The sequence below is a fragment of the Neophocaena asiaeorientalis genome, unplaced genomic scaffold (genome assembly GCF_003031525.2).
Source record: "Neophocaena asiaeorientalis asiaeorientalis breed wild unplaced genomic scaffold, Neophocaena_asiaeorientalis_V1.1 scaffold391, whole genome shotgun sequence".
Lineage (NCBI taxonomy): Eukaryota > Metazoa > Chordata > Mammalia > Artiodactyla > Phocoenidae > Neophocaena > Neophocaena asiaeorientalis.
This window is the reverse complement of record NW_020174056.1, coordinates 970,546-998,008: the sequence shown is the minus strand read 5'-3', so window position 1 is coordinate 998,008 and position 27,463 is coordinate 970,546. Positions and strand designations below refer to the sequence as shown.

Here is a 27,463-nt window from a genome sequence, read left to right as displayed (position 1 = left end):
AGATATATATATATATATATATATATATATATATATATTTATTTATTTATTTATTTATATGTATGTGGATAGATAGAAATAGATATATAGATATTTGTGTATATAAATATATGTGTAATATACACACACATATATGTGGTTAATTAATAAAATAAAGCCAGCATTCTCACACATACTAACTTCTCACATCTCTTCTGCAGCATTGTATTAAGTATCATCACCATCACCATGAGGAAACTAAGGCTTTGATCAATTTAGTGATTTGCCAAAAAGTGCACAAATTAACAGTGGCACAATTTTCTGTAGCTAAATATTAGGCAGGAACATTAGTATGATACATTAGGAGTGAATAATGAGTCATATGGAGTGATTTATGCTTACAGAAGCTAAATATTTTTAAATTTTTTTCCCAGAAGAGGTTTTATGTCTTATCCAAACTTTTTCCAAATTCCTTTTTAGTAGCCATAGATTAAATTATTTTGCATTTTTATTGAAGTATAGTTGATGTACAATATTATATACGTTACAGGTATACAGTATAGTGACTCACAATTTTTAAAGGTTATACTTCATTTATAGTTATTATAAAATGTTGGCTATAGTCCCTGTGTTGAACAATACATCGTTTAGTTTATTTTACATATAATAGTTTTTACCTCATACTCCTCAACCCCTATGTTGCCCCTCTCCCCTTCTCTCTCCCCACTGGTAACCAGTTTTATTTGTTATATCTGTGAGTCTGTTTCTTTATTGTTATATTCACTAGTTTGTTGTATTTTTTAGATTCAACATATAAGTGGTATCATACAATATTTCTCTTTCTCTAACTTATTTCACTTAGCATAATATCCTCTAAATCCATGTTTTTGCAAATGGCAAATTTTCATTCTTTTTTATAGCTGAGTAGTATTCCATTTTGTACATATTGATATATACCACATCTACTTTATCCATTCAACTGTTAATGGACACTTAGGTTGCATGGCAACTGTAAATAATGCTGCTATGAACTTCGGGGTGCATGTATCTTTTCGAATTAGTGTTTTTGTTTATTCAGATATATACCCAGGATTGGAATGGCTGGGTCACATAGTAGTTATATTTTTAGTCTTTTGAGAAACCTCCTCACTGTTTTCCACAGTGGCTGTACCAATTTACATTCCCACCAACAGTGGACGAGGGTTGCCTTTTCTCCACATCCTCACCAACATTTGTTATTTGTGTTCTTTTTAATGATAGCCAATCTGACAGGCGATATCTCATTGTGGTTTTGATTTGCATTTTCCCTGATGAATAGCAATGTTGAGCATCTTTTCATGTGCTTATTGGCCATCTGCATGTCCTCTTTGGAAAAATGTTTATTTTTTAATCAGGTTGTTTTTTTGATGTTGAGTTGTATGAGCTGTTTGTATATGTTGGACATTAACCCCCTTTTCAGTCATATCATTTGCAAATATTTTTTCCAATTCAGTAGGCTGTCTTTTTGTTTTGTTGATGGTTTCCTTTGCTGTAAAAGCTTTTAAGTTTAATTAGGTTCCATTTGTTTATTTTTGCTCTTATTTCCTTTGCTTTAGGAGACAGATCCAAAAACTATTGCTATGAATTATGTCAAAGAGAGTTCTGCCTATGTTTCCTTCTAGCATTTTATGGTTTCTGCTCTTACATTTAGGTCTTTAATCCACTTTGAGTTTACTTTTGTATATGATATTAGAGAATTTCCTAATTTCATTCTTTTAAATGTAGCTGTCCAGTTTCCCAGTGCCACTTATCGAAGAGACTCTTTTCTCCACTGTGTATTCTTGCCTCCTCTGTCATAGATTAATTGACCATAAATGTGTGGGTTTATCTCTGGGCTTCCTATCCTGTTCCATTGATCTATATTTCCATTTTTCATGCCAATACCATACTGTTTTGATTACTGTAGCTTTGTAGTATAGTCTGAAGTCAGGGCACATGATTCCTCCAGCTCTGTTCTTCTTTCTCAAGATTTTTTTGGCTACTTGGGATCTTTTGTGTTTCCATACAAATTTTAAGATTATTTGTTCTAGTTCTGTCCAAAATGCCATTGGTGTTTTGATAGGGATCGCATTGAATCTGTAGACTGTCTTGGGTAGTATGGCCATTTTTACAATATCAGTTCTTCCAATCCAAAAATAAGGTATATCTTCCCATCTGTTTGTGTCACCTTTAACTTCTTTCGTCAGTGTCATATCGTTTTCCAAGTACAGATCTTTTACCTCCCTAGGTAGGTTTATTCCTAGGTATCGTATTCTTTTTGATGTGATGGTAAGTGGGATTGTTTCCTTAATTTCTCTTTCTGGCATTTCATTGTTAGTGTGTAGAATGCAACAGATTTCTGTACATTAATTTTGAATCCTGCAACTTTACTGAATTCACGGATGAGCTCTAGTAGTTTTCCGGTGGCATCTTTAGGATTTTGTATGTATAGTATCATGTCACCTGCAAATAGTGACAGTTTTGCGTATTCCTTTCCAATTAGGATTCCTTTTATTTCTTTTTCTTCTCTGATTATTATGGTTAGGACTTCCAATACTATGTTGAATAAAAGTGGTGAGAGTGGACATCCTTGCCTTGTTCCTGATCTTAGAGGGAATGCTTTCAGCTTTTCACTGTTGAGTATGATGTTAGCTGTGAGTTTGTCATATATGGCCTTTATTATGTTGAGGTATGTTCCCTCTATGCCAACTTTCTGGAGAGTTTTTATTATAAATGGGTGTTGACTTTTGTCAAAAGCTTTCTCTCCCTCTATTGAGATGATCATATGGTTTTTAGTCTTCTATTTGTTAATGTGGTATATCAAATTGACTGATTTGCAGATATTGAAAAATCCTTGCAACCCTGGGATAAATCCCACTTGATCATGGTGTATGATCCTTTGACTGTATTGTTGGATTTGCTTTGCTAACATTTTGTTCAGGATTTTTACATGTATGTTCATCAGTAATATGTAATTTTCCTTTTTGAGATATCTTTGTCTGGTTTTGGTATCAGGGTGATGCTGGCCTCATAGAATGAGTTTGGGGGTGTTCCTTCCTCTGCAATTTTTTGGAATACTTTCAGAATTAAATGTTTGGTAGAATTCACCTATAAAGCTGGTCCTGGACTTTTGTTTGTTGGTATTTTTTTAATTACTGATTAAATTCCATTACTTGTAATTGGTCTGTTCAAATTTTCCATTTCTTCTTGGTTCAGTCCTGGGAGATTGTACCTTTCTAAGAATTTGTCCATTTCTTCTAGGTTGTCCATTTTACTGGCATACAGTTTTTCTTAGTAGTCTCTTATAATCTTTTGTATTTCTGTGGTGTTGGTTGTAACTTCTCCTTTTTAATTTCTGATTTTATTGATTTTGGCCCTTTCCCTTTTTTCTTAATGATTCTTGCCAAAAGTTTATCAATTTTGTTTATCTTTTCAGAGAATCAGCTTTTAGCTTCATTTATCTTTTCTATTTTTTTTTTTAGTCTCTATTTTATTTATTTCTGCTCTGATCTCTATGATATATTTCCTTCTACTAACTTTGAGTTTTGTTTGTTCTTTCTCTGCTTCCTTTAGGTGTAAGTTTAAGTTGTTTATTTGAGATTTTTCTTGTTTCCTGAGGTAAGCTTGTATGGCTATACTACTACCTCTTACAACTGCTTTTGCTGCATCCTATAGCTTTTGGATCAATGTTTTCATTTTCATTTGTCTCTAGGTACTTTTTACTTCCTCTCTGATTTCTTCAGTGATTCATCGGTTGTTTAGTAGCATATTGTTTACAAAAGCTAAATATTTTTTAAATTTTTAATTAAATTCAACAAATATTTGTTAATTTCTTCCCATGTGTTAGGTGTTATGCTAGCTTCTGGGAATAGAACAGTGAACATGACAGACACAGTTCTTGCCCTTATGGTGTTTTAGGCTACTGAAGTATGAAATTTTAAGTATGAAATTATAAGTACCTTGTGCTATGGGAACTAGTAACAAAACTCTCCACTACACTAATTTGCCCTCATCCCTGCCTTCAGCTAAGCGCTTAGAATACTTGTCAGTACATTTGGGCACTTTAGCATAATTCATATACCACATTCTTATACGTTGCCCTATATTTTTTCACATTGTTTCAAAGGGATAAACTTTCCATGATTTTATTGGAAGGCCATATGTGATAATTCTAGTATACCTCAGAGTGGTATGCCTTTCATCAGAATAAGAAATAACTGTTGAGCTCAACTAGAGTGGGGACAGGAGGTAAAGAGGGAGAAACAGTGAAATTTTCAGTATAAACTGGTATGGTAACATATGAAGGACTTATGTAAGTAATAGTTAATGTTTATTCAGTGCTAATTGCCATTAAGAGATAGTGATTCTTTGAGGAGTTAAAAGTTGACTGGGGATAATAAAGACTGGAAAGAGTAGAACAAGATTCAAACCCAGCAGTACGAATCTCAGGGCTCATGGTCATAACCCCTCTGGATGCTAATTTCTACTCAAGACATTGAACTTTGACAATTGTGCAACTATTCAGTAGCTAAACTGCAGACAAAGCTCATATGCACAAGCGCGTACAGTAAAAACTTGCATGCACGTGCACACAATACTGCGTGAATCAAAATCTCAAATTATAGTGTAGCTGTGATAACTAGGACAAAAAAATAAAGATTCAGAAAATAGGCAGTAAAACTAAAAATACACGTTGAGCAATAACATCAGTAATTATTATAATAAAGAAGAAAAGGTGATATAGGAAAAAAGCCCACCCTGTGCTTTAATGCATCCTATTTTTGTTTTCTAAAAACAATCATCCCAAGAGAGTTCCATCTATAATCTACCACAACAAAATAACGTGACTTTGAGAAAATGACACACTGGAGAGACTACTGCCTGTCGGATGCTGCATACCCAAAACCTACCTTTAAAACGCATATAATGAAAGTCATACTTGGTTTGTGCTGACAAGGCAGTCGACACAACATAACTTTACCCCTATATCTACAAAGGGGTGACCTTCCTTGATGAGAAAACCAAGCAAAACTGCCCCTCAGAATGGAATTGTTGGTAACTAGTGGAATTTTAAATTTTTATTTTATATACTATATACTAAATATACTATTGAGTTGGCCAAAACGTTCATTCAGGTTTTTCTGTTACACCTTACGGAAAAATCCGAACTAACTTTTTGGCCAACCCAACATATACTGCAAAAGAAGAAAACCAACTAAAATTTGTGGACTGGAAAATTACTCCTCCAAGTAGTGACCTTCTGTGATATTTTGGCGTGGCAAAGTAGGAATTTAGACACATGATTCTATTCTGTTAGGGAAAATATGACTACATATATCTGGGAGACTGTAACTTGCATATATCTATATAGACCTCACCCTAAACAATTAAAGGAAACTCAGATCTAGAGTAGATTAAACACTGGATGTTTTCTAAAAATATGGCCTATTAGCTATTAGTTGACAAACTTCATTTATCTCTCTTAATAGTTTTAGTTTTTAAATTTTCTTTTTTTCTTGTACTTTGAAACCACGGAAGAACAAATGCTTCATTTACATGGCATCATAGTAGATTGAATTATTTTATAGCTAACTGCTACTCATTTCACTAAGAAAAAGAAATTAAGAGAGAGGAAATTTAACACCTGTGGTGAAAGTAACTCCAAAATGTATTATCTTCTTCCTTACTTCCTTCATTTCATATTCATAGGCTTTGTTCCAATGGTCTGTTTATAAGATGGTTGTTTTAAAACTCAGAATGTGTTTTCCCACAGAAACCATGTCATAACCAGAGGCTGGATCCTCAGGCCACACTGCAGCAGTAAAGATTCCTGCTCAAGGTCACACAGCTCACATTACCTGAGCAGACACAAGAAGACATGAACAAAAATAGATTCACATGGACTCTCAGTTCTACCCACTCATTGGCCTTGAACTCCAGGCCCCAAGCCACTTCTGAGATTTTCTTAGGTCTAGAATCCACCTTGGATATAATGCCTTTAAATATTCTTCTTGAAGCTAGTGCTGGGAAAGAGAAAGCCCAGCTCCCCAGCAGGAGCCACAGGAAGGGGACTGGCAGCTGCCCATAACATATCTAAGAGCTTCCTGAACAAGGGAAACAATCTCAGCATTTATTTTTCTGGGTGACCGTCTTCCCCTGAGTACAGGAAAGACTGCCCTGAGCAGTGACACATAGTTTTGCCTATCCTCCCTTCCCGTCAGCTGTTGCTTCTGCTACCAGAGTGCCTGCCACTAACAGTCTCCCCACTTGCAATTTGCTGTTTCTAATCTGTCATCTGAGAAATCTGATGACTAGGGCTGTTAGAACTGCATGTAAATTGAGAGCCAGGTGCCAAGAGATAGCCAGAGACCCTCTCCTTCAAGGGAGCAGTGGCGGGGTGGGGGGGTTCCTGGTAGCCATTTCTTTTCTTCTCAGAGTTTTTCTTATGTAATTCCCTGCTTGACAGTCTCAAAAAGCTGACCTCCATCTGCAGAAGGTGCTCCTGTTGTACGGTACAGTGAACAACACACCAGAACGAAAGAGAGACACACATTCCAGTGCAAGTGCCCAACACTCAGCCTGGGGACCTTCGGATTCAAAAAATCTCTGTGCTCCATTTCCTCCTTTGCAAAATGGGTATAACCATAGAGAGTCAGTGAAGTATAATGAATTAAAATTACAAACTGCTTTAGAATGAGGTGTCAAAATAGTGATCTTTAAAAAGAATGACCATCAGGCTTCCCTGGTGGCGTAGTGGTTAAGAATCCACCTGCCAATGCAGGGGACACAGGTTCAATCCCTGGTCTGGGAAGATCCCACATGCCGCGGAGCAACTAAGCCCATGCACCACAACTACTGAGCCTGTGCTCTAGAGCCCGCGAGCCACAACTACTGAGCCCACATGCCACAACTACTGAAGCCCACGTGCCTAGAGCCCATGCTCCACAACAAACAGAAGCCAGTGCAATGAGAAGCCCGCGCACCTCAATGAAGAGTAGCCCCCGCTTGCCACAACTAGAGAAAGCCCGCGCGCAGCAACGAAGACCCAACACAGCCAAAAATAAAATAAACAAAATAAATAAATTAAAGAGAAAAAAAAAACTACCATCATTCTTAGGGGTCTATAAACTACTGCTGCAAGGCAAATCCAGCCTGTTGTCTGCTTTTGTAAATAAGTTTTATTGGAACAAAGCCTCACCCACTCCTTTATGTATTGTCAATGGCTTCTGTGCTACATACAAGGGCAGAGTTCAGTAGCTGCAAAAGAGATCATATGGACCACAAAGCTGAAAATATTTACTCTCCAACCCTTTACAGAAAAAGTTTTTTTGACCTATCTTATCAATAAATGTTTTATTTTCAAGCAAATAAGCCTTCATTTTTCCCACAAAAAATTCAGTTGTTTAATATAGCATATTTCACAACACAGGCCATAAGCTTAACAGAAGACCTTCAATAATAATATCATTTATATTTAATAACACACAAGAAATTCATTATACAAGTTTTCTGCTATGTAAATCCATTGCTGTGAACAGAAAAGTCCTCAGAATTAATTTAAATTCAATTCTCAAAAGAAAAATGAACTAAGAGCAGAGATTTATTTCTGGTATGCATTTTAGGGGAAAAAAATCAGTATTACATTATCTCTATTGTGTCTCATAGCAATGAGGGTGACAAAACTGCCCAGAGTTGTCAGTGTCAAATACACTGTGGGAGCTCAAATATTAATCAAAATGACATCTCCAATTTTTTCCCTTCCTAATCAGGCCTAAACATCATGGGACATCTGCTAAATCAATAAGCAAAACTAGATGCCCTCATCACTCCCAACCTGGCAGCACTGCACTTTTAGCCAGAAGACAAGGGGCCCCACTGCTGCATAAATACTCCTCTGCTTTGATTGTTTGCTTCTCCCATGAGATGAGCATGCCCACCTATGATCCCAAACTTTACCCTGGTACATATCTGGCTATGCCACCTGTCACTGAAAAGATACAGCTCAGACAATTTCAAGGTAAGACAGGCATGAGGGTACGTGGCTCTAGAATATGCTTGTGCATTGTACCAAAGAGAATAAAATAAATGAATAAATATATCTCATGAATAAAGTGAGAATAGGTTGTTGTAAAGTGTTTGTGATAAACTAAAGTCTCATATCCCATCTTCCACACCTGGAGGAAGGTGGCACAGGGACTGACCTATACCCCACCCCCCAACCTTCTGCCAAGGTGGGCTTTTGGTACAGTTGAGAATTAATTACCTTTGGCTTTAATCCCCTTCCCCTGCCTTTTATTTCTAGGTCTCTTGCCCCCAAATCCTTATCCCGCTGACACCTCCTATTTCTCTCTCTAGGAGCTCTGGAGTTGCTCTAGTGCTGAAAGATCTGATAAATGCCTGAGTGTCAATTTATTCTCCTCCATGTATTTAGAGGAGGCAGAGGGCTGGAAAAATGGAGCAGAGAATAGGTCTGTTCACACATGGAACCAAGTCTGAACCTTTCAGCAAAGCTAAAAGGAAAGAAAGAAGAAAAATTGGCTGGCGTAGAAAATACACAGACTTCTACACAAGGAAGTGAGATATGTGCCTGTGAATTCCAGAAACCCTAAGGGAGACTTGGAAGAGAAAGCTAAGGGTCTATCTACAGTTGGGCAGCCACGTTCTAAGAGCCACTGCAACCGGCCAATGGTAAGATGAACTCATTTGTACTCAGTCTACTGAAGTCCAAGAAAACTTGGGTTGGTTCATTTATTCATGTGCCAGGCATGTCAGTGAACGAGCATATTCTATACCCTCATAGACCTCTTTTCGGCCTAATTGTTTTGGTCTTAGCCGGCATTTTTTCTCCTCACTTTATGAAACTATAAATGGAAAGTCTTCCTGATCCTGGATTTTCCCACCTTTACAGAAAAAGGATAAAAAAGATATCAAGTACAGCAAACATAATGGAAGTATCTCAGCCAGATGAAATATAGCTTGAGAAAGAAAAAGTAGTTCATTAAATTTTAAACAAAATTGGAATTGCTGAGGTTAAAGGCAATTCAAAACAAAGCCAATACCAGACACAGACTAAAAGGAACAACATAGACTTACTCAAAAGGAATGAGTGTGGTAAGGAGTTCATTTGTCAGCCATCTCCAGAGTGTCATGGGGCTCAAATGAGATTATCAAGGGGAGGATGCTTTGAAAAAGTGAAGAGGCACATCACGAACGTGAAGGCAATGATACAATTATTGGTAACATTTTCACCAATAATAAGCTTAAGTTGAGTTATGGTTGTTTATAACCTATTACAGTAGATCACCAAGAGATAAACAGCCTCATAGCTTCATTTGGAATAAATATCCTATAAGTTAACTGGGCACTAAACATGTGCATATCATTTTATATGGCCATTTTAAAACAAGCTTTTTTTTTTTATAGGAAACAATATATATAACCAACTATAGGAGATTCCTGAGTTTAAGTATGGTGTGTCCATAATGGCCAATATGGCAATTATTGTCCATTTGACAACCCACTCCATCCTTCCAATACCCTTCTGTGTCCTGTTCTATGCCCCTGGCTCATGCCTAGAACTGAATATCCTTCTGACTTCCAGTTGGATTAAACTAATGAAGATGGTGACTGCAGAAGGAGAGAGAAGAGAATTTCTTCCAACTCTCTCTTTGTATCAGTACTGCATTTCTGGTGGGAGCTGTTTCTCTTCCATGATCCCAGGGAGTATCCACTTCTCTTTGGCTTCAGCTTAACTGGGTTCCAGTACCACTATTTTCTTGTCTTTCACTTCAGCCCTAGAGGTGGTAAGAGCTTCCTGATACTGCTACTGTCTGGGTGATGGCCTCACTATCCACTCCTTGTCTGTTCCTTAATCCCTATCCACATCCCTATAAAGGGTCCTTTCCTTAAAGTCTCTTCACTTAACCCAGCTGGGTTGACTTCAATTTCTGGCCAGGACTGTGACTGAAATATAATATAGACATCTATTTATCGACATAGAAAGATGTCTGACAGAAAGTAGATCAAAATATAAATAGCAGCTATCTTTAGGCAGTGGGATAGGATTATTTGGATTTTTTTTATGTTTCTCTGTATTTTTCAACTGTTCTACATTTGGTCATATATCTTGGGAGCATAAAAAGAAATAATACAATTAAAATACGACGTGGGAATAATATGGTTTCAAGAAGTACTAGTGGTTTGGCTTCCCTTCTTTACCGCCTGCCCCATCAGGAACAGATAAATTAAAAGTTGCATAGCCTGAAAGGTGTCCTGCTGGGGCAATGGAACCATAAACACTTATGAGTGCCCAGATTTTTTTTATTCTTGCTAGACTCCATTTTCTAGGAAAAAATATGTTTGATTAGCAAGTATTTACAATTTCACAATTAAAGACAATGCAGTTGCGCTATATTTAAAATGGATAACCAACAGGGATGTACTGTGTAGCACAGGGAACTCTGCTCAATATTCTGTAACAATCTAATTGGGAAAAGAATTTGAAAAAGAATAGATACATGTATATGTATAACTGAATCACTCTGTTGTACACCTGAAACTAACACAATGTTGTTAATCAACTATATGCCAATATAAAATAAAAAGTTAAAATAAATAAATACATACATACATGCTATCATAACCATTAAAAAATGCAGTTGCCCACATTTATAAGTGTATGTGTTTTACAGATCCATATTTCACTAGCACAAATCAAGATTTTGCTGCATTTTTAAATAATATTAATAATAGTTAACTCTTACTAAAGACTTGGCATCTACAGGCTCTGTTTACAAGAATTGTAGGTATTTGTTAATTTAATCCTAATAGGAAGACAAGTATTATTATTCCTATTTCATAGGTGAGCAGATTGACAAGCAGTGAAGCCAAGTTATTTGTCCAAGATCATACAGTTTTTGCTTGCAGGTCCTGGAGGCAAGTCCAGGCATTAGAACCTATTTGATCCATTATACTCAATCATCACTCAGGTTGATAGATTACCTAAGAATTCTAAACTCTCTTAATCTTGTGAATATGTGCAAAGAACAACGGGGAGGGGGGCCTCATATTGGTTCACCACTTACTAGGGTGTAACCTAGCACACTTACAGATCAGAGCAACAAATTCCTCATCCATGCAATGGGGTATAATACCGCTTCTACCTACCCTAGAAGTTGTGATAATCTAATGGGAAATAAGCATGAGGCCCATCAAAGCTGTAAAGCAAAGCACAAATGTAAGGTGGTATTATCTTGCATCCTCCGTGTGCCATCGTCATTAATACATGAAAGTCAAATGTAAAGAAAATAGCAATTATTTTGGTGAAGTATGGCTCTAAACTATTGTAAGCTATCCAGTCTGTTCACAACACCCAGCATAAAGCCACCACTGATTAATCAATACAAATCATGCAATGGTTTCAGTAAAATGTACTCTCCAGGGCACTCCCTTGACTCACATTCATTCGTTACCTTGCTTTATTTGATTTGTTCCCAGCATTGGCCTGAAATGTGTTACTCTCAATCTTAAGTTATATAGTAAAACTTTTTGAAAAACTTAAAAGTTCAGACTATACATTCTCTATGCTCTGACATCAAAAGTTCAATGGAACCACTCAGTTTTCAGTTCCCCTGACTCAACATTTTGGAGTTTTGTAATTAATTATATTCCATTATTACTGATCAACAATTAGCTCAAAATGTTGCTGAGATGGTAAGTATGCTGAAGAAAGCAGAATTCAATGACTGAGACTAGTAGTAGGACACTAAATTTCTCTCTTGTTAATAATTAAAGTAGATAACTTATGTTTTTATTTATAGCTTCCAGAAATATCCGGCTCATTCCTGCGCACTGCTCTGTCAGGTAATCATCAGTGGGTTAGGATCTGACTTGGGCCGTTGTGTTTATTTTCCATACATACCTTCAAACGAAGCCATTAAATGCAGCCCAACCAAAGGTAAAAGCAAGTGAGGGCATCACCGTGCCTTTTCTGGAACTCTCCACCCAGCCAAATGCTTTGATGCATAAAGATATAAAGGATGAAAAGGGGTAAAATTTCAATTTACCTGTCTCAATTTCCCAGATGTATACAGAGTCATCTGCACATCCAACAATTAGAAAGTTCTCGACGGGATGCCATTTTATCATCTTCACAGGGAAAAGGTGCTTTCGGGCGCTCAGGAGGCACCTCCTCCCCTCAAGGTGAAGGAGAGCCACGGAATGGTCACTGCACACACAGCAAATTACCTGATGACTTCGTAGCTATGGAAAAAAAAATGGCATTCTTTTTAAGCTAATAGTCAAATGCTTTCTTTAAAATTAAATCAGATTTTCCCCCCTAGTAACATAAGTTTTTGTTAAAATCCCATTTACAAAATGACAGTTCTGCTTGCTCTAGCACCTCTCCACATAACGCTGCACAGGGGAGCTTTACAAACCAAGCAGATTTTAAATTCAAAGACCTATTAGGAAGGTCAAAAGACACAAGTAAAGAGGAGAATTCCAGGCCAGATCTACTTATAAGATAAATGAAGGACTTGATCATCACTCAGCAGATTCAGGCAGCGAGGCAGACATCGGAAATAATGCAGAATAAAATAAACCCCAGAACTAATTTGTTGCCACAAAAAGAAGCTATTTGTAGACACAAGCTTAGGCCCAAGGGTATCATGAGCTGATATCTTCCACTTAGAGCCTCAAAATGTGATTTGGTGCTGTTCCCAGAACTATACAGATTCTAATCCAAACAGGAAACTCAGTGTAGACACAATCTAAAAGAGGTAAGCATTAGATAGTTCCAACTGAATGTACAGCTTCAAAGACACAGGGACCAAAAATAGTCTCACAGGACAAAGATTCTTAAGATACTTTCAAGAATGTCAGCATGTGGTTACCTTCAGCATAGTTTAGGACAAAGACTATTCTTGCTGGGTGCTGCTGAGGCTCATCTAGGAGAGGTTTACAGGGCAGCTTTGTGCCTCACCACGAGGTCCATGCACTGATCAGCCCATCAGTGGGTATGGCTGGGGTGTGGTGAGAAGGGGCAGTGGGTAGTTCCTCTGCTATTTTTTTCTTTTCTAACCATCTTGCTATGTCGATGCTCCTACTTTGACTAAGGCACCTGGCCAGACTTTCGTCTGCTATGTTAAAAGCATCAGCTAGGGTTCCTGAAGAATCTCCCAGTGCTCATCACTGACCTCTCTCTGTGGGGCACTGGAGAACTTGTTATTTTTCCTAATACTTGTAAAGGAGACTACAGATATTCTGAGGTGGGGAGGGGGGGATCACAAAATGGCAGGTGTGATATATGGGGAGCCTGGACTTGTAGAATGGGGCACAGATGGCATTGCCGCCCAACTATTACCTCTTGGAGAACCTTCCTGACCCCCAGTCTCTAGAATAGACAGCCCAGTGTACTTCAGGAAACTCACACACACCTCCAACACAAGAGAACACACATAACACGTGAACACAGATCCTATGGCCAGGAGTAGACGTATACTAGAGACCCACACTAGGCCAATCAGATTCTCTTTTCTAGGCGTTTGAAATTGTAAAGCTAAAAGAAATCATAGGAAGAGGCAAGAGAATGGAGCAATCACAGAAAAGCAGACCATTTTGGAGCAGTGGATTCAAAGAGTAACCTTGGTTTCTGAATTTAAGTTCCACTGTAGGTCCTTGCTCTAGTGCTCTGTCTTGGATGCCTAGGGATTGCCCCTTGTGCCCTTTCAATAAACTCCCTTTTTATTTGACTTTGAATGTGTCCTGATCCTTGGAGTTAAATCATCTATGACTGAGGCAGAAGTAAAAGGGGTCAGGAGTGGAACTGACTTGGACTACGGTCCTGGGGCTGAGAGAAAAAAAAAATTTTTTGAAAAAGGGAGAACTTCAGGAATAAAAGATATATCAAGGTATCCCAAATCACCACATAGGTTTTTTTTTGGGGGGGGGAGGGGTCACTTAACTTTGTTTTACTGTTTTGGTTAATCATTTCTGTTCCTGAAATACTGCTTTCATTTTTTCTTACTACAAAAATACAGTGCAAGTTTTCTCTGATTTTACTTTGGAACTGATTTTTCATAACATTACTATGGAGAAATAATGTTTACAAGTCAATCAACTAGCTTATAAACTCAGAAAACTCAAAATTTGGCTGTCCATATTTTATCAAAGATATCAGCTTTATGAAAACTGAATTTAAGCTGACATTGCATGAGAAAATTATACCTGAAAGTATTTCCTTTGCTCAGCACAAGGTAGATGCTCGTAAATTTGTTAAAGCTCGTCATTTGTTAAATAAATGAAAGAGTAAACAAAAATCTATTTAAGAAAAAGAAAGTGTAACTATCATTATTATTATTAAATTGTTGAAGGCAAAAGTTAATTTTAATTTACAGTTCCTACATATTTATTTTTCCATTGAGTGTCCATTACTTTTATTTAAAAAGAAAATTCCATTAAAAATTAAGATGTAGAACTAGGAAAAAAAAAAGAACAAACGTATAAGTACTTAAAGAGAATTAACTGACTTTTGTAAAGCCACGAATTGATGAGACCTTTGCTTTAGAACCAAATTATCTGTATAAGCTGTAAAAATAATAAAATGCATAAAATATAAGAAAGGAATTCATAAAAATCATCCAGTTACATTATGGTTTTTTCTTTTCTGTGGAAATATGGGTTATTTTTCCTTACATTTTTTTTTCCTTACATTTTTTAAACATTCTGAAATGTTATATGTATAACTTAAATTTATGTGTTATGTTTCACTCTTTATCTTAACTTACTTTGAAATTCTCTGGTGACATCAAAAGACTCGTTACTAAACCAGCTTGCAAAAAGAATTTATGCAAAATTTCTTCAGTAAAGATATCCCACAAGATGACCCATGAGTCCTGGTCCCCAGACACCAGCCAACTTTGGTCTAATTTTGAAGAGAGACCATGTGGATAAAGCAAGGAAGTAACACTGTGGTGATGGCCTTTGAGAACTTTCTGAGGAAGGGAATCTGGAAAACAACCAAACACCAAATAATTAAAAAGAGTTATTTTTGTTCAAGAAATAGTCCAGAGATATTCTTTTATAAATTTTTAATGTAAGGAAACTACATATAATTAAAGGTAGGCAGTTGACTAAGAAAATTAATGAACAACCCTTGGATTCTCTCAAAAGGCAAGTGCCTCATTATAAGCCAGGTCGTGCTTTTGATGGAGCACTAAATCTGGTTGTTCAAAGTCTATTAATTCTTTAAGGATGTTAGCAAGTTACCAATTCCACTGCCATGAAATAGCAAACTCTGTTCTAAAACAGTGAACAATTTATACATTTTGTCTCTACAAAAGTAATCTCAGAACACTACTGCTGTCCTTTAAAACAGCATGACCAAGTCTAGTATAAAAGAAAAGCAAAGTTTCATGGAATATTTTTGCTTTAAAAGATATTACAGATTACCTAGTTCCACCATTTTGTTTTACAGATAAAAGTATCTGAGGCTCAGAGAGGTTAAGTGGCTTGAATCCAAGTGTGAAGAAACACAGCGTAATATTTAAGAGCACAGCTTTGCTGTTAAACAAATCTGGCTTTGTTTTTCTCGGTCTATCACTTACTAGATGTGTCACTGTGGACAACTTGCCTTTTCCCTCTAAGCCACAGGTACTGCATCTGAAAAAGTGGGATAATAACAGCACTTACTTCACACAAGACTACTGTGTGGAATAAATAAAATAATGTCCATAATTTCTTAGCACTGGCACTTGGTAGGAACCTAGGTGTTTCATACCATAGCTGTATTAGAACACAGGCTTACTGACACCCAGTTTCCACACTGCTTCTTCCTTCATTATTAGCTAAACCTAAAAAAACTGGAGAGGACCACAGACCACAAACTCTCTTTATTCACATTGAAAATGAGTCCCAAAGAATCATTATTACTTCTATTCCGTCAGGTACCTTCTCGCTTTATATCCACTAGCAAACCAAGATGAATATTAATTCAGATGCTAAAGATCAAATGTAGGTTTCTGCTTGTTTTCAGGATAAGATAAATCAGCCTAGATAAAATATGCTAAGGTCTTAAGCTTTTTTACTAACTTTTAACAGCAGCCATTGAGATGTAAAGTGATGTATTACCTCTCCTTGCTTTATTGCTACTCACTCCTCTATTTCAGTCAATCACTGAATCACTGAAAAGTTAGAACATTTAGTAAGTAGCCAAAGTAAGCTGAGAACAGCAATAGGCAATGTAACAAGTTTCGGTTTTGTTTTTTTTTTTTAATTGATATTTGGTCTGTCAGGACCTTGTAGTCTAGTAGGGTCCATACAATGAAAAGTGGTATACAAATTTACCTACACAGCCCCAAATCTCAATCACCTCCTATATTTCTTTCCTTTACATAAGACAACTTATTGCATAATGGTCTTTATTTAAGAGATTTTCACTGTTGCAGTGCACAAAGATATATAAGAACACATTTACATTTCATTACCAAAAAAATTAAAACAGGAAGATACCACTTTCTCCTGATTGGCAAATATTAAAAAATTGAATAGCACAGTAAGTTGGCTAAGGCTTGGGGGAAAAGGTATTCTCATACATCTGTGTTAGTGGACACACATGTATATTGATGTACTTTGGAGAACATTTTAAGATATATTTTCAAAATTAAAAATACACATAAAGGTTGATCTAGTAATTCTACTCCTGGAAATTAATACTATACATATACCTACATATATGTGCAAAGATAGTTAATTCTGCATTGTCTATAGTAGCCAAAGACAAGAAAAAACTTGAACACCCATCATAGGAGATTTTTTAAATTAGAATTCAATCATTATTAATCATTTAAAATTAAGTCATAAAGAATGTGCTCCAAAATATTTTATTAAGGACATTTTAGTAAAGTGTGTAGAATGTGGTTCTATTTTTATAATATAATTAAAAGAATGTATACTGCTCTTTTGTTATATGCTTATATATGCATAGGAAATTTCAAAAAGTGTATAAAGAAACTTATTAGCACTTGCCTTTGGTGATCTTCCTGGAAGATCAAAGAAGGAGAGAAATGTATTTCTCATTGTATAACCTTCTGTTTGACTTTTTAAAAAAACCTATATGTGCGTTTTACTTTAACATTAAAACATGCACAAATTTATTAGCAAATGCCTGTAATTTTCTTAAGCTTCAGCAATCTTCTTAGTATAGCTTATTAAAGTTGAAGCTTAGGTAAATTAAATAAATAGGGTCAAATAAAATTCAATGACCTTTTAGTAAAGAACCGCCTTCTAGAAGTCCTGCTTTGGCAGCATTCAAAGCCTGTGTAATGAAAATTGTCCCATCTTCACAGCCACATATTAGTTTATCAAGACTTGGAACATACTCTGATGAAGTGACAACCACAATTCCATTCTCATCTCTAAACCCAGAGAAGTAGTCAATAATACTTTGTGACATGGTATGATGCTTATCAAAATTATCTTGAAGGGTCCAGGTGGTAGTTATTGGTATCTCTAAAAGGAAAACACATAAGGGAAAATTTGGTTTATAAATTCATCATAGATATAGAAAATATTATCAAGGCACCATGCTTTGGGGAACATAGAGACTCTTTCGCCATCCTAACAGTACGTTATAGGCAGAAAAGTTCTGCCATCCATTGCTTTCACTCCAAATGCTATTTTATTGATTCTTTCTCCCTCAAGGAGCCTCGGAAGAATAGATGTGTATTAGTGCATTCATTTTAGACTTAAGTCAACTGAAAAGAATGGAGAAACTCTTTTGAATAGAGAAATTGGTTGAAAAGGGGTACAGGATATGGACATGACAAATTCAAAAATATGAATATGGTCTATCAGTCTATCCTATATTCATATTGTCAACATTCATTTCAAGTCTATAAAACATCGTTCATGTTAAGTTGATGTTAATTTGAATTACACTTGTTGCATTGTTGTATAAGATCTATAAGCGTCATGTTTATACTACTTTTATGTTAGCATCTAATGCATAGTGGTACATGAGAACTTTTTCTTGTTTGTTGACTCATATTACTCAACTTAAAAAAAAAAACACTGACTTAATTATAAAGTAGTTCTCAGAAGACAAGTGATTAGAAATAGAAATTGTCTTACCTTTAGGAGAACCATCAAACTTGGATACAGGAACATCAGGGATGTGCCACAAAGTAATTCTTCCTGAGACTTCTCCAGAGAAAAGTACCTTATAAAAAGGCTCTTTCCTTTCATTCATGTAGCCCATAACAAAGGGAAGGCTCTGGTCCAAATACAAAAGTTAGCATTTATGTAGAAAAAATATCTTCAGAAAAATCTATATAATGGCAGCCACTGTTTTTAAATGAAGGAACAAGACTTCATAGATGAACTAAATTATTTCCATTTATTTCCCACTGTTTAAAAAATTTCAAGTAAATTAAGTGAAATAGTCCTCTTACTCAAAACAAAAAAGTTTTTATGAAATAAGAAGCAAAGTCATCAGCTAGATTTCAGAGAGTTAATAAGAATAGTTAACATTTATTGAACACGTTCAGTGTATGTATTACGTATACTGTTAGGGTCTTTGCATGTATTCAGTTAAGTAGTCCTCACAATAATCCCGTGAAGTTGGTACTATCATTGTCTTCATTTTACAGATGAATAATCTGAGAGGGAAGAGGTTAATTTATTTAAGGTGATATAGATGGCAGTGGGCTTTTGAGTCCAGTAATTCTGACTCAAGAGCCCACGTCCTGATGACAGTGCTGTACCGTCCACTGAGGAGGTCTGATTTCTTTATGATCCCTTCAGTTCCAATTGTCAGTTAAAATAGCAACAACTAATATTTGTGTGGTAATTTTGTGGTATTATTATGCTTTCTACTTTCTTTTGACCATTTTTCAGATTTAACATACTTGATTTCAAACTTCCCAAATGGCCACAAAGAAAAATGAATTCATAACTTATATAGATAGATAGATAGATAGGTAGATAGATAGATACTAGTAAAAATAAATGTATAAGTTATAATTAACATAAATATATTTATATATATAAATATATAGTTTTGTTGTGGCACAGTATGAATATTGGGTACCAGAGCTCTTAAAGATACACTTTCACTAGTGAATGGGTTCAGAATCTCCCTAGTACCTCAGTGCAGTGTAGAGGTTCTTTGGGCAGACCTGTATATAGAGATTACACACAAGGGATCAAAATGATTAAGTGATTAGAAAAACAAAAACAAAACCCTCTTTTGATGTACAAATAAAAGGCACCCTGAAAAGAAAGCCAACTGCTGGTGCTAGAATTAAAGAAGCCTAAAGAAAATGATAGTTTCTAGTCAGAAAACACATGTTTGAAGGTCCAGACTTAGTTATTTTAGTGGAAAAATTCTATAATGTAGCTCTAGAGAATATTAAGGGCCCAAATATTGCTACATTTAATCCTTACAACAAAGCTACATAGTAAATAATCATTATTATTATTTCTGTTATAGAGATAAGGAAACTAAGACGAGAGGAGAATAAGAAACTAATTCAAGACCAAGATATGTAATCCTCTATAGTCCCAAGAAATGAGAGCATTGAAGAAAAACAGTTCCAGTGAAGTGAGTTCTCTGAATAATTTTTTTTTTTAAAGATTCAGAAGGCACTTTGGGGTCTTATACTTCTCAAGGCCACCATTTTTGTAGGTGTTAGAAATGGTACAATAAAACTTGGTTAGATTGGCTTCTCAAACTCTCTCAACCTTTGGGAACCTTAAAATTGAGTAGTCCGGCTCTCTCATGATTTTGATATGAGGATGACGCTCCAGAGAGGCTGGGTGGTTACTGAAGTTGGTCACAGCACATCTCCTCCCTCCCAGCAAAATGTGCTGCCCCTACAGCCCATGCTCCCCATACGCTGTTACTCCCTCTACGCTCACTTCTGTACTACCATTCCTCACTTGCTCACACCCACTCCTTGACACCTCAATCCTCCTCCTTTCCAGTAGTTTCCTCTCTAGTTCACATGAAAACTCCCTCAAAGCCCCTTATCATGTGATTCTGATTTTTCGTCACAGTACCCAGTACCCATCACAAGAAGTACCCATCCTCCAAGAGGTATTAAAATAGTCATTAACAGTGAATTAAGTTTCATTAGGTCCCATTTGTTTACTTTTTTTTAATTTCCATTTCTCTAGGGGATGGGTCAAAAAGGATCTTGCCGTGATTTATGTAAAAGAGTGTTCTGCCTATGTTTTCCTCTGAGGGTTTTATAGTGTCTGGTCTTACATTTAAGTCTTTAATCCGTTTTAGGTTTATTTTTGTGTATGGTGTTAGGGAGTGTTCTAATTTCATTTTTTTACATGTAGCTGTCCAGTTTTCCCAGCACCACTTATTGAAGAGACTGTCTTTTCTCCATTGTATATTCTTGCCTCCTTTATCAAATAAGGTGACCATATGTGCGTGGGTTTATCTCTGGGCTTTCTATCCTGTTCCATTGATCTATATTTCTGATTTTGTGCCAGTACCATACTGTCTTGATTACTTTAGCTTTGTAGTACAGTCTGAAGTCAGGGAGCCTGATTCCTCCAGCTCTGTTTTTCTTTCTCAAGACCTAATGAAACTTAAAAACTTTTGTACAGCAAAGGAAGTCATAAGCAAGAGGAAAAGACAAACCTCAGAATGGGAGAAAATATTTGCAAATGAAGAAACTGACAAAGGGTTAATCTCCAAAATATATAAGCAGCTCATGCAGCTCAATATCAAAAAAACAAACAACCCAATCCAAAAATGGGCAGAAGACTAATTAAAAAAAAAAAAAAAAGGTGATGAACCTAGGGGCAGGACAGGAATAAAGATGCAGACGTAGAGAATGGACTTGAGGACGTGGGGAGGGGGAAGGATAAGCTGGGACGAAGTGAGAGAGTAGCATTGACATATATACACTACCAAATGTAAAATAGATAGCTAGTGGGAAGCAGCCGCATAGCACAGGGAGATCAGCTCGGTGCTTTGTGACCACCTAGAGGGGTGGCATAGGGAGGGTGGGAGGGAGATGCAAGAGGGAGGAGATATGGGGATATATGTATATGTATAGCTGATTCACTTTGTGATACAGCAGAAACTAACACACCATTGTAAGGCAACTGTACTCCAGTAAAGATGTTAAAAAAAAAAAAAAAAGACTCTTAAAAAAAAAAGCAAAAAAACAAAAACAATTATCTTGTGGTAAATGCCTGGATTCAAATCCTGGTTTTAGCACATACTAACTCTATTAAAAGAGCCAATTACTTGATTTAGGCAATTTACTTAACATCTCTATATCACATTTTCTCTAACTGTGAAAGAAGGCTAATAAATAAAAGCACCTACTATATGGGATTACTGTCAGGATTAATGAGTTGATAAAGGTAAGGTGCTTAGTATGGTTCCAGGCATGTGGGACATACTCAATAAGCAGTAACGATTCTTATTATCCATTCTCAAAACAAATGAGAAACTCACTCGAAAGTCCATTCCCAGACTCTGGGGCCAAACTGCCTAGGTTCAAATCCTGGGAATTAACCTTCCTGAACATCAGTTTCAAAATGGGGTCATGGTGGAAACTCATGTAAATAAGGCAGTGTGTATGTTTAATGATAATAAGGACTGAAAAAAGAAGTTACCCATCATCGTCATTATCATTACTCTTAGTTCACGCATCCAAATTCCTTATGTGCAATCCTCAGGCTGTTTCTATCCCATCTACTCCCACCTCAACACTGCTATTTTACTCCACAGCTAAGACCCTGGGAAGCCCAGTTCCTCGCCTCAGCAGCCAGGACCCTTACCACAAGTTTCAGTGATCATCAGCTATGATTTCAAGCCAGGGAGACTTTCCTAAAGCTGTTGGAATGAAGGAGGAGTCCCCATTTTTGCTACTACAACTCCATCAGCAGGTAAGTTCCTGGCATCACATGAGAACATGTTACTGTCACACACTGGGATTTAATTCTATGGCATCACTCCAAAAAACATGTTTACAGAGCATAATTCTCTAAGATCATTGTGTCTATCAAACTCACCTCCCTACACCATGAAAATGCCTTCATTACCTTGTAACTGCATGAAACAGTAAGAAGTCTTATATTTAGTGAATATTGGTGATGTTTTGAATAGGGAGAACAAGGTCTGAATTTAGTTTCTTGGCCGGATAAAGGGCAAGCAAAGGTCTACGGATGCGTAGACCAGCTTCTTTTTGTTTCAGATTATTCTATTCATTTTCACTGGCTTCCAAGTACTTCCCACTTTTAAGATACAGAAACAGCTGTGGTTGTCTAAACAAGAATTATACATCGACAGAAGACTCACAAATCTATACCTTCACCTTTTTTTTTTTTTTTTTTTTTTTTTGCGGTACGCGGGCCTCTCACTATTGTTGCCTCTCCCGTTGTGGAGCACAGGCTCCGGACGCGCAGGCTCAGCGGCCATGGCTCACGGGCCCAGCCGCTCCGCGGCATGTGGGATCTTCCCGGACCGGGGCACGAACCCGTGTCCCCTGCATCGGCAGGTGGACTCTCAACCACTGCACCACCAGGGAAGCCCTGCCTTCATCTTTTGAGACACAAAGCAGGGTGGCTTCCCATAAGATTAGTATTTTTTTAAGTTAATTTGTAATCGCTGTTCTTTTTCCTCATAGTTATGTATAGCATTGATATTTGCAGTAGACGAGAAGCTCCTAAAGGACATTTCTTATATCTAGCTTTTAGGGCAAACTGTGCTTTGTAAAAATGCATTCAGGAGCTAAAAAGGAAAAAAAGGGAAAGTCCTTTAAAAAATAACTTAAAATCCCTTTCTGAGTAAACCACAATAAAGCTTTTGTGATCAACAGCAAAACAAGGCTCTATTGCAACCCACGAATGACTTTAGAAATAGTGTTCCACACCATAACTCTAAAGTTTGCCTATGCCCTAATGGCACTTGGAGTTCTAATTTTTGGCTGACAGTCTTAATCAAGTTTTTGCAACAAAACCTCACAGATATGTTAAAGAGGTGATACTGAACCATAGGATTTGCCGCAGCTATGCTGCCTAATTAAGCAAACCATCACTGTAAAACGTAACATGCTTCGTTGTTTGACACATCAATAATTCAAAACTCCTCCATTCTCCATGAAATACCTTTTTGGATAATTAACTGATGACTAAGTCCAATAGGTTAAAAAAAAACACTTTCATTGACACTAAAGTAAACTAACTGCTTAAATTTTCAGGCTTCATAGAGTGTCAAAGATATAATTCAGTCAAGTGAAAACCCACAATTACATCCTCAACTCTCTGCCAGGAATCATAGTTATATTTGTTTTAACAAGAAAATTTATTCAGAAGAATAGCTAAATGCATGTGAAAATGATCTCAATATCCAGCTTCCTTAAGAATAAAAAAAAGCAGGATATAAGCCATTTGATAAACTTTAAAAAATGAAGTAGATACATCAAAATGTTAATAACTTTGTATCAAACTATCTGTTAGAAAGGTCAGTGGAAAAAATGTGTATGCATATATATATGGTGGGGGAGAGAGAGAGAGAGAGAATGAGAGAGGGAGAGGAAATAAATACGGCGAATGGTGACAATTGGTGAATCTAGGTAAAGGGTATATGTCTGGTCATTGTACTATTCTTACAACCTTTCAAATATTTGAATATTTTCCAATTAAAATAAGTAAATATAAAAAATAAAAATGTGAATATGTATGGTGGTAAAATTAGAAATTTTAATTCTTCCTTTTTTATCATTTATAATTATTCCATAAGAAATATGTATTGTTTAGTTAAGCAGACTTAAAAAATAACTTTTCTAAAGGCAAAGTTTTCTTCAGTAGCCATTAACAATTAGATTTAATTTTCTCGTTAACAACTTGATGTGATTCTTCAATTCAATTTTTTCAAGACAGACTCTGTTACAGACAAAGCAACACTTATCTGAGAAGTGGAGTGAAACAGCTTTGAGGCAGTCATTCTTTTCTTGCATTACCTTATTTTCCTGCACAGAAGTAGAGCACAGTAAATGAGGATAAATGGTCTCTTTAAGCACTCTTCCATCAGCAGGGTATATGCTTTTTGAAAGCCCACTGCATAGTGAAAAATAAAAAGCAAAGTTTAGAACTTTGGGGTTCTTTATTCGTTTTTTTCCCCTCCCACTTTCAAAAGCCGGATGGTACCATTCAAGTTTCTAAACTCTAGTTAGAAATTGTTGGGTTAATAATTACAAGTGACTTTTTGAAAACCCAGCACCAGCTGTACAAGTTATACATGGTTAATCTCATTCCTTCATCCCCTGCTGTTTTATACAAAGGCTGAAGCCTACCAAGCCCAGAGTAAATCTTCTAGTGCCAAAGTTGTTTTGTTCTGGTTTTTGATCATGGGCAGCATGTGGGGATTTTTCCATAATAAACCTCCCAAAGTTCATTTTCTACCTGAATGTTTTGTATGCCGCTCCCATCTGAGCCCACCTGTTCAGCAGCTGATAGATATAACTGTGACCATCTTCTGTCCAAATGATGATTCTGTGAGCAGCAAGCACCTCTCCACCAGCAAAGAACTGCCCGCTCCCACTAACTTCAGTCCAAAGAAGAGAAAAATCACAATAATCGTAAACCTAAAATACAGAATGAATGATGCCCATTAACAGAAGCTTCCAATCTAATCTACCGAGGAGAAAGATAAATTATGCTTATCAAGACTATTTAGATAACAGTGTTAATGCAACAACATATTAATTATTAATATTAAGTATCATAACAGGCCACACTATACTCATGGACCAAGATAATATTTCACTAGTACTTATTTTTTCACATTTATCCTAGGTAGGTTTCAGTGGACAAACCATCCGACAGTATCATTCCAGAATGTGCCCATTATGCACAGAGACCAAAAATCCCAAAATTTCTATGCAATTTTATTCTTTCCATATGTATAGTCAAACCTAAACATTTGAAAAATTTATTACACACAAAAGAAGTTGATACAATAGAAATCCTAAAGTACATGCTGAACCATCTACTTTACATTTTAGTTAAAAAATATAAGCCTTTAAGTAAGAGAATATAGTTTTGTTAACTGAGCCAAGTATATGAAACATTAGAGAAAAAAAGGATGCTATCAAATGATAGTAACTTAGCTTTCCTTTCTTCTTGGAGATGTCAGTGAATATATTCACAAGAAAAGAATGTATATAGTCCCTAAAATCAAATGTAGTGACAAAGCAGAAAAAGAAAAAAAATATAAAAATAAGACCAATGTATGTAGGTGAAAAGTATTAGTTTTCTTTCTAACTATAAAGTGCAGGCATCAACTCTTTAAAATAATCTGAGACAAATGCTCACTATTATAATAGTTTGTTATTAATAAAATTAGGATATACTTTATATATACAATATCCTGGGAAGGAAAATTACCCAGTGTAGTGAGAGGAAAACTGATAAAATTCAGTCATAAAAGACAAGTAATTCCCTGCTGCGGTAATAATATTATAAAAAGTTTGTATCATATTTAAAACACATTCTTATAGTTGTTGCACTGAACAAGATAAAAATCAAATTACATTTGTGTATCACTGGTACTTATTATGTTATTTTATAATACCTTCCAACATTTAGAAAATACCACCAGTAGAAGTCTCTCTGTATACGTGCAAAATCGTATTGTCCGGCAGTTCAGGGAATTAAGAAATTTGGATTCCTTTTCATAAACATCTTGCTTTTCCTTCAAAAGGAATAAAAACGTTTTAGTACTAGTTCTAGTTAATTTATATAAAACTGTATTAGAAGACTGCTCCCCTCTAAACCTGAAGTAGATCACACTGTTATTATAAAAAAGCACCCAACTTTCCTTTTGAGTTTTCTGAACTAAGAAAGTTACTTTGCAAAAGAAACCATGAAAAGGAAACCCACTTGAATTCAAGAATTCATTATATACAATCATTCAACAAACATTCTGTCGGGAAATTTGCTGCAGGATACTGAGAATATAAAGATATGAATAAGTTACTGACTTTCAGATATGGCAGAAAGATAAAACAAAATAAAGGAAAATAATTTTTTAAAAAACCTTTGCAGTATCTTAATTGCTAAAATAGAAAAACAAACAAAATGTTTTGAAAAGACAAAAGCGTAGCCAGCACAGAACACCTACAATACTATGTTCTCAATAAGTTTCTGATAATGCTGGGTGTGTGTTTTTTGCGCTCAGTATGCCAACACAATTCCCAGGTTTTCCCAACCAAGAAATTCTGAAGGATAGTCCAGAGTACGGGGCAGTTGAAACAGTTCTGTCAACCGCACAAATTCTATGACTGTTCTTTTGTCCATCACCTCGACTTGTAGCCTGATGCCAGGGAGCAGATGAATATACTGGACTCCCAGTGTATGTTACCCCCATTGCCACAGCTCACAAAGAGCCAGAAGAAATGGGGTCTTCTGCTGTAAGGGACAGAGAAATATTCCACGATGAATTTTTTATATTAAATTATAATCAATGTTTGTGTGTGTGTGTGCGCGCGCACATGTGCGTGTAGATAAAAACATTTGTATACATACAGAGAAAAGGTTGGAAAGATACCATGCAATTGTTACCAATGCTCACAACTTAGAAGAGAGATACATGGACATAAAACTTATATACTTCTACATTATTTGGACTTTTAACAATGAGAATGTAACACTCTTATAATTTAAAAAATGTCAATACATATGCTTGAAATTGGAGAATAAAGGATATTTTCACAAGCCAACCTGAATGCTGTTGATAGATGAAGAGAGATCCCATACTTTGAGCTCACCAGCTACTGACACTACCAAGAGAGAATCTTCTGTAAAAGCAACAAAGGTCATATATAAGCTGACCACTGTTATAACTGGTTACTCTAAAGATCATTTCATAGTCATTTAAGGATTATGCAGGGCATGTGGGTAGAAAATACTCAGCTGTTTTTTTAATTAAAAAAGTAAACATTTTAGATCACATTCTAAATTTGTTTTGCAATTTCAAAGTGACACCCATGTAAAAGGAGAGCACCACTAAAAGCAGAACCACATTGCAAACCATCACGCTGGCAATACTAATTACACCTTCCTATTTCAGAAATAAGTTAGGAGCCAGCCTTCCCTCATTACAGGAACTGAATTCTCTTCATTACTACATCCAGAAGATACAGCATGGCAAATCCAAGAGTCCTGTTAATCCACAACAAACACCTGCTTGTCACTCTTAAAATGTATCAAAGCAGAACTGGGTCATGGAAACACAGTGTCTCCTCTTTCCACTTCCTCATGACCTCTTGCTGACTTTCCAGTGATTTGAACCACTGGGATGGATGTTCTCAGTTTTTCTTGATCTGGCTTAGAGAGCTATCCCTACCAGTAGGTAAACATAAAGAAGCATTCTGAACTCTTGCCCAGTAATTTAACAAATAATTCAAAGGTGATATGTTTATACGCTATCTCTAGC

At 36.2% G+C, this 27,463-nt stretch overlaps 1 protein-coding gene across 6 annotated transcripts in view; it reads right to left on the bottom strand.

Annotated features, from left to right (window-relative positions):
• WDR72 (WD repeat domain 72) overlaps positions 1-27,463 on the bottom strand; it is a 203,667-nt gene that overhangs the window by 144,872 nt on the left and 31,332 nt on the right. For all 6 annotated transcript variants that reach the window (XR_003004428.1, XM_024754341.1, XM_024754342.1 and 3 more), the window contains 8 exons: positions 26,749-26,825; positions 25,601-25,720; positions 24,466-24,611; positions 23,988-24,084; positions 18,127-18,268; positions 17,260-17,505; positions 14,784-15,004; positions 12,063-12,258 (listed from right to left, as the gene is read on the bottom strand). Coding sequence is in view for 5 of the 6 variants with exons in the window: in XM_024754341.1 (XP_024610109.1) it covers positions 12,063-12,258; positions 14,784-15,004; positions 17,260-17,505; positions 18,127-18,268; positions 23,988-24,084; positions 24,466-24,611; positions 25,601-25,720; positions 26,749-26,825 (1,245 nt within the window). In the remaining variant the exon portion in view is untranslated. The remainder of the gene's footprint in view (positions 1-12,062; positions 12,259-14,783; positions 15,005-17,259; positions 17,506-18,126; positions 18,269-23,987; positions 24,085-24,465; positions 24,612-25,600; positions 25,721-26,748; positions 26,826-27,463) is intronic.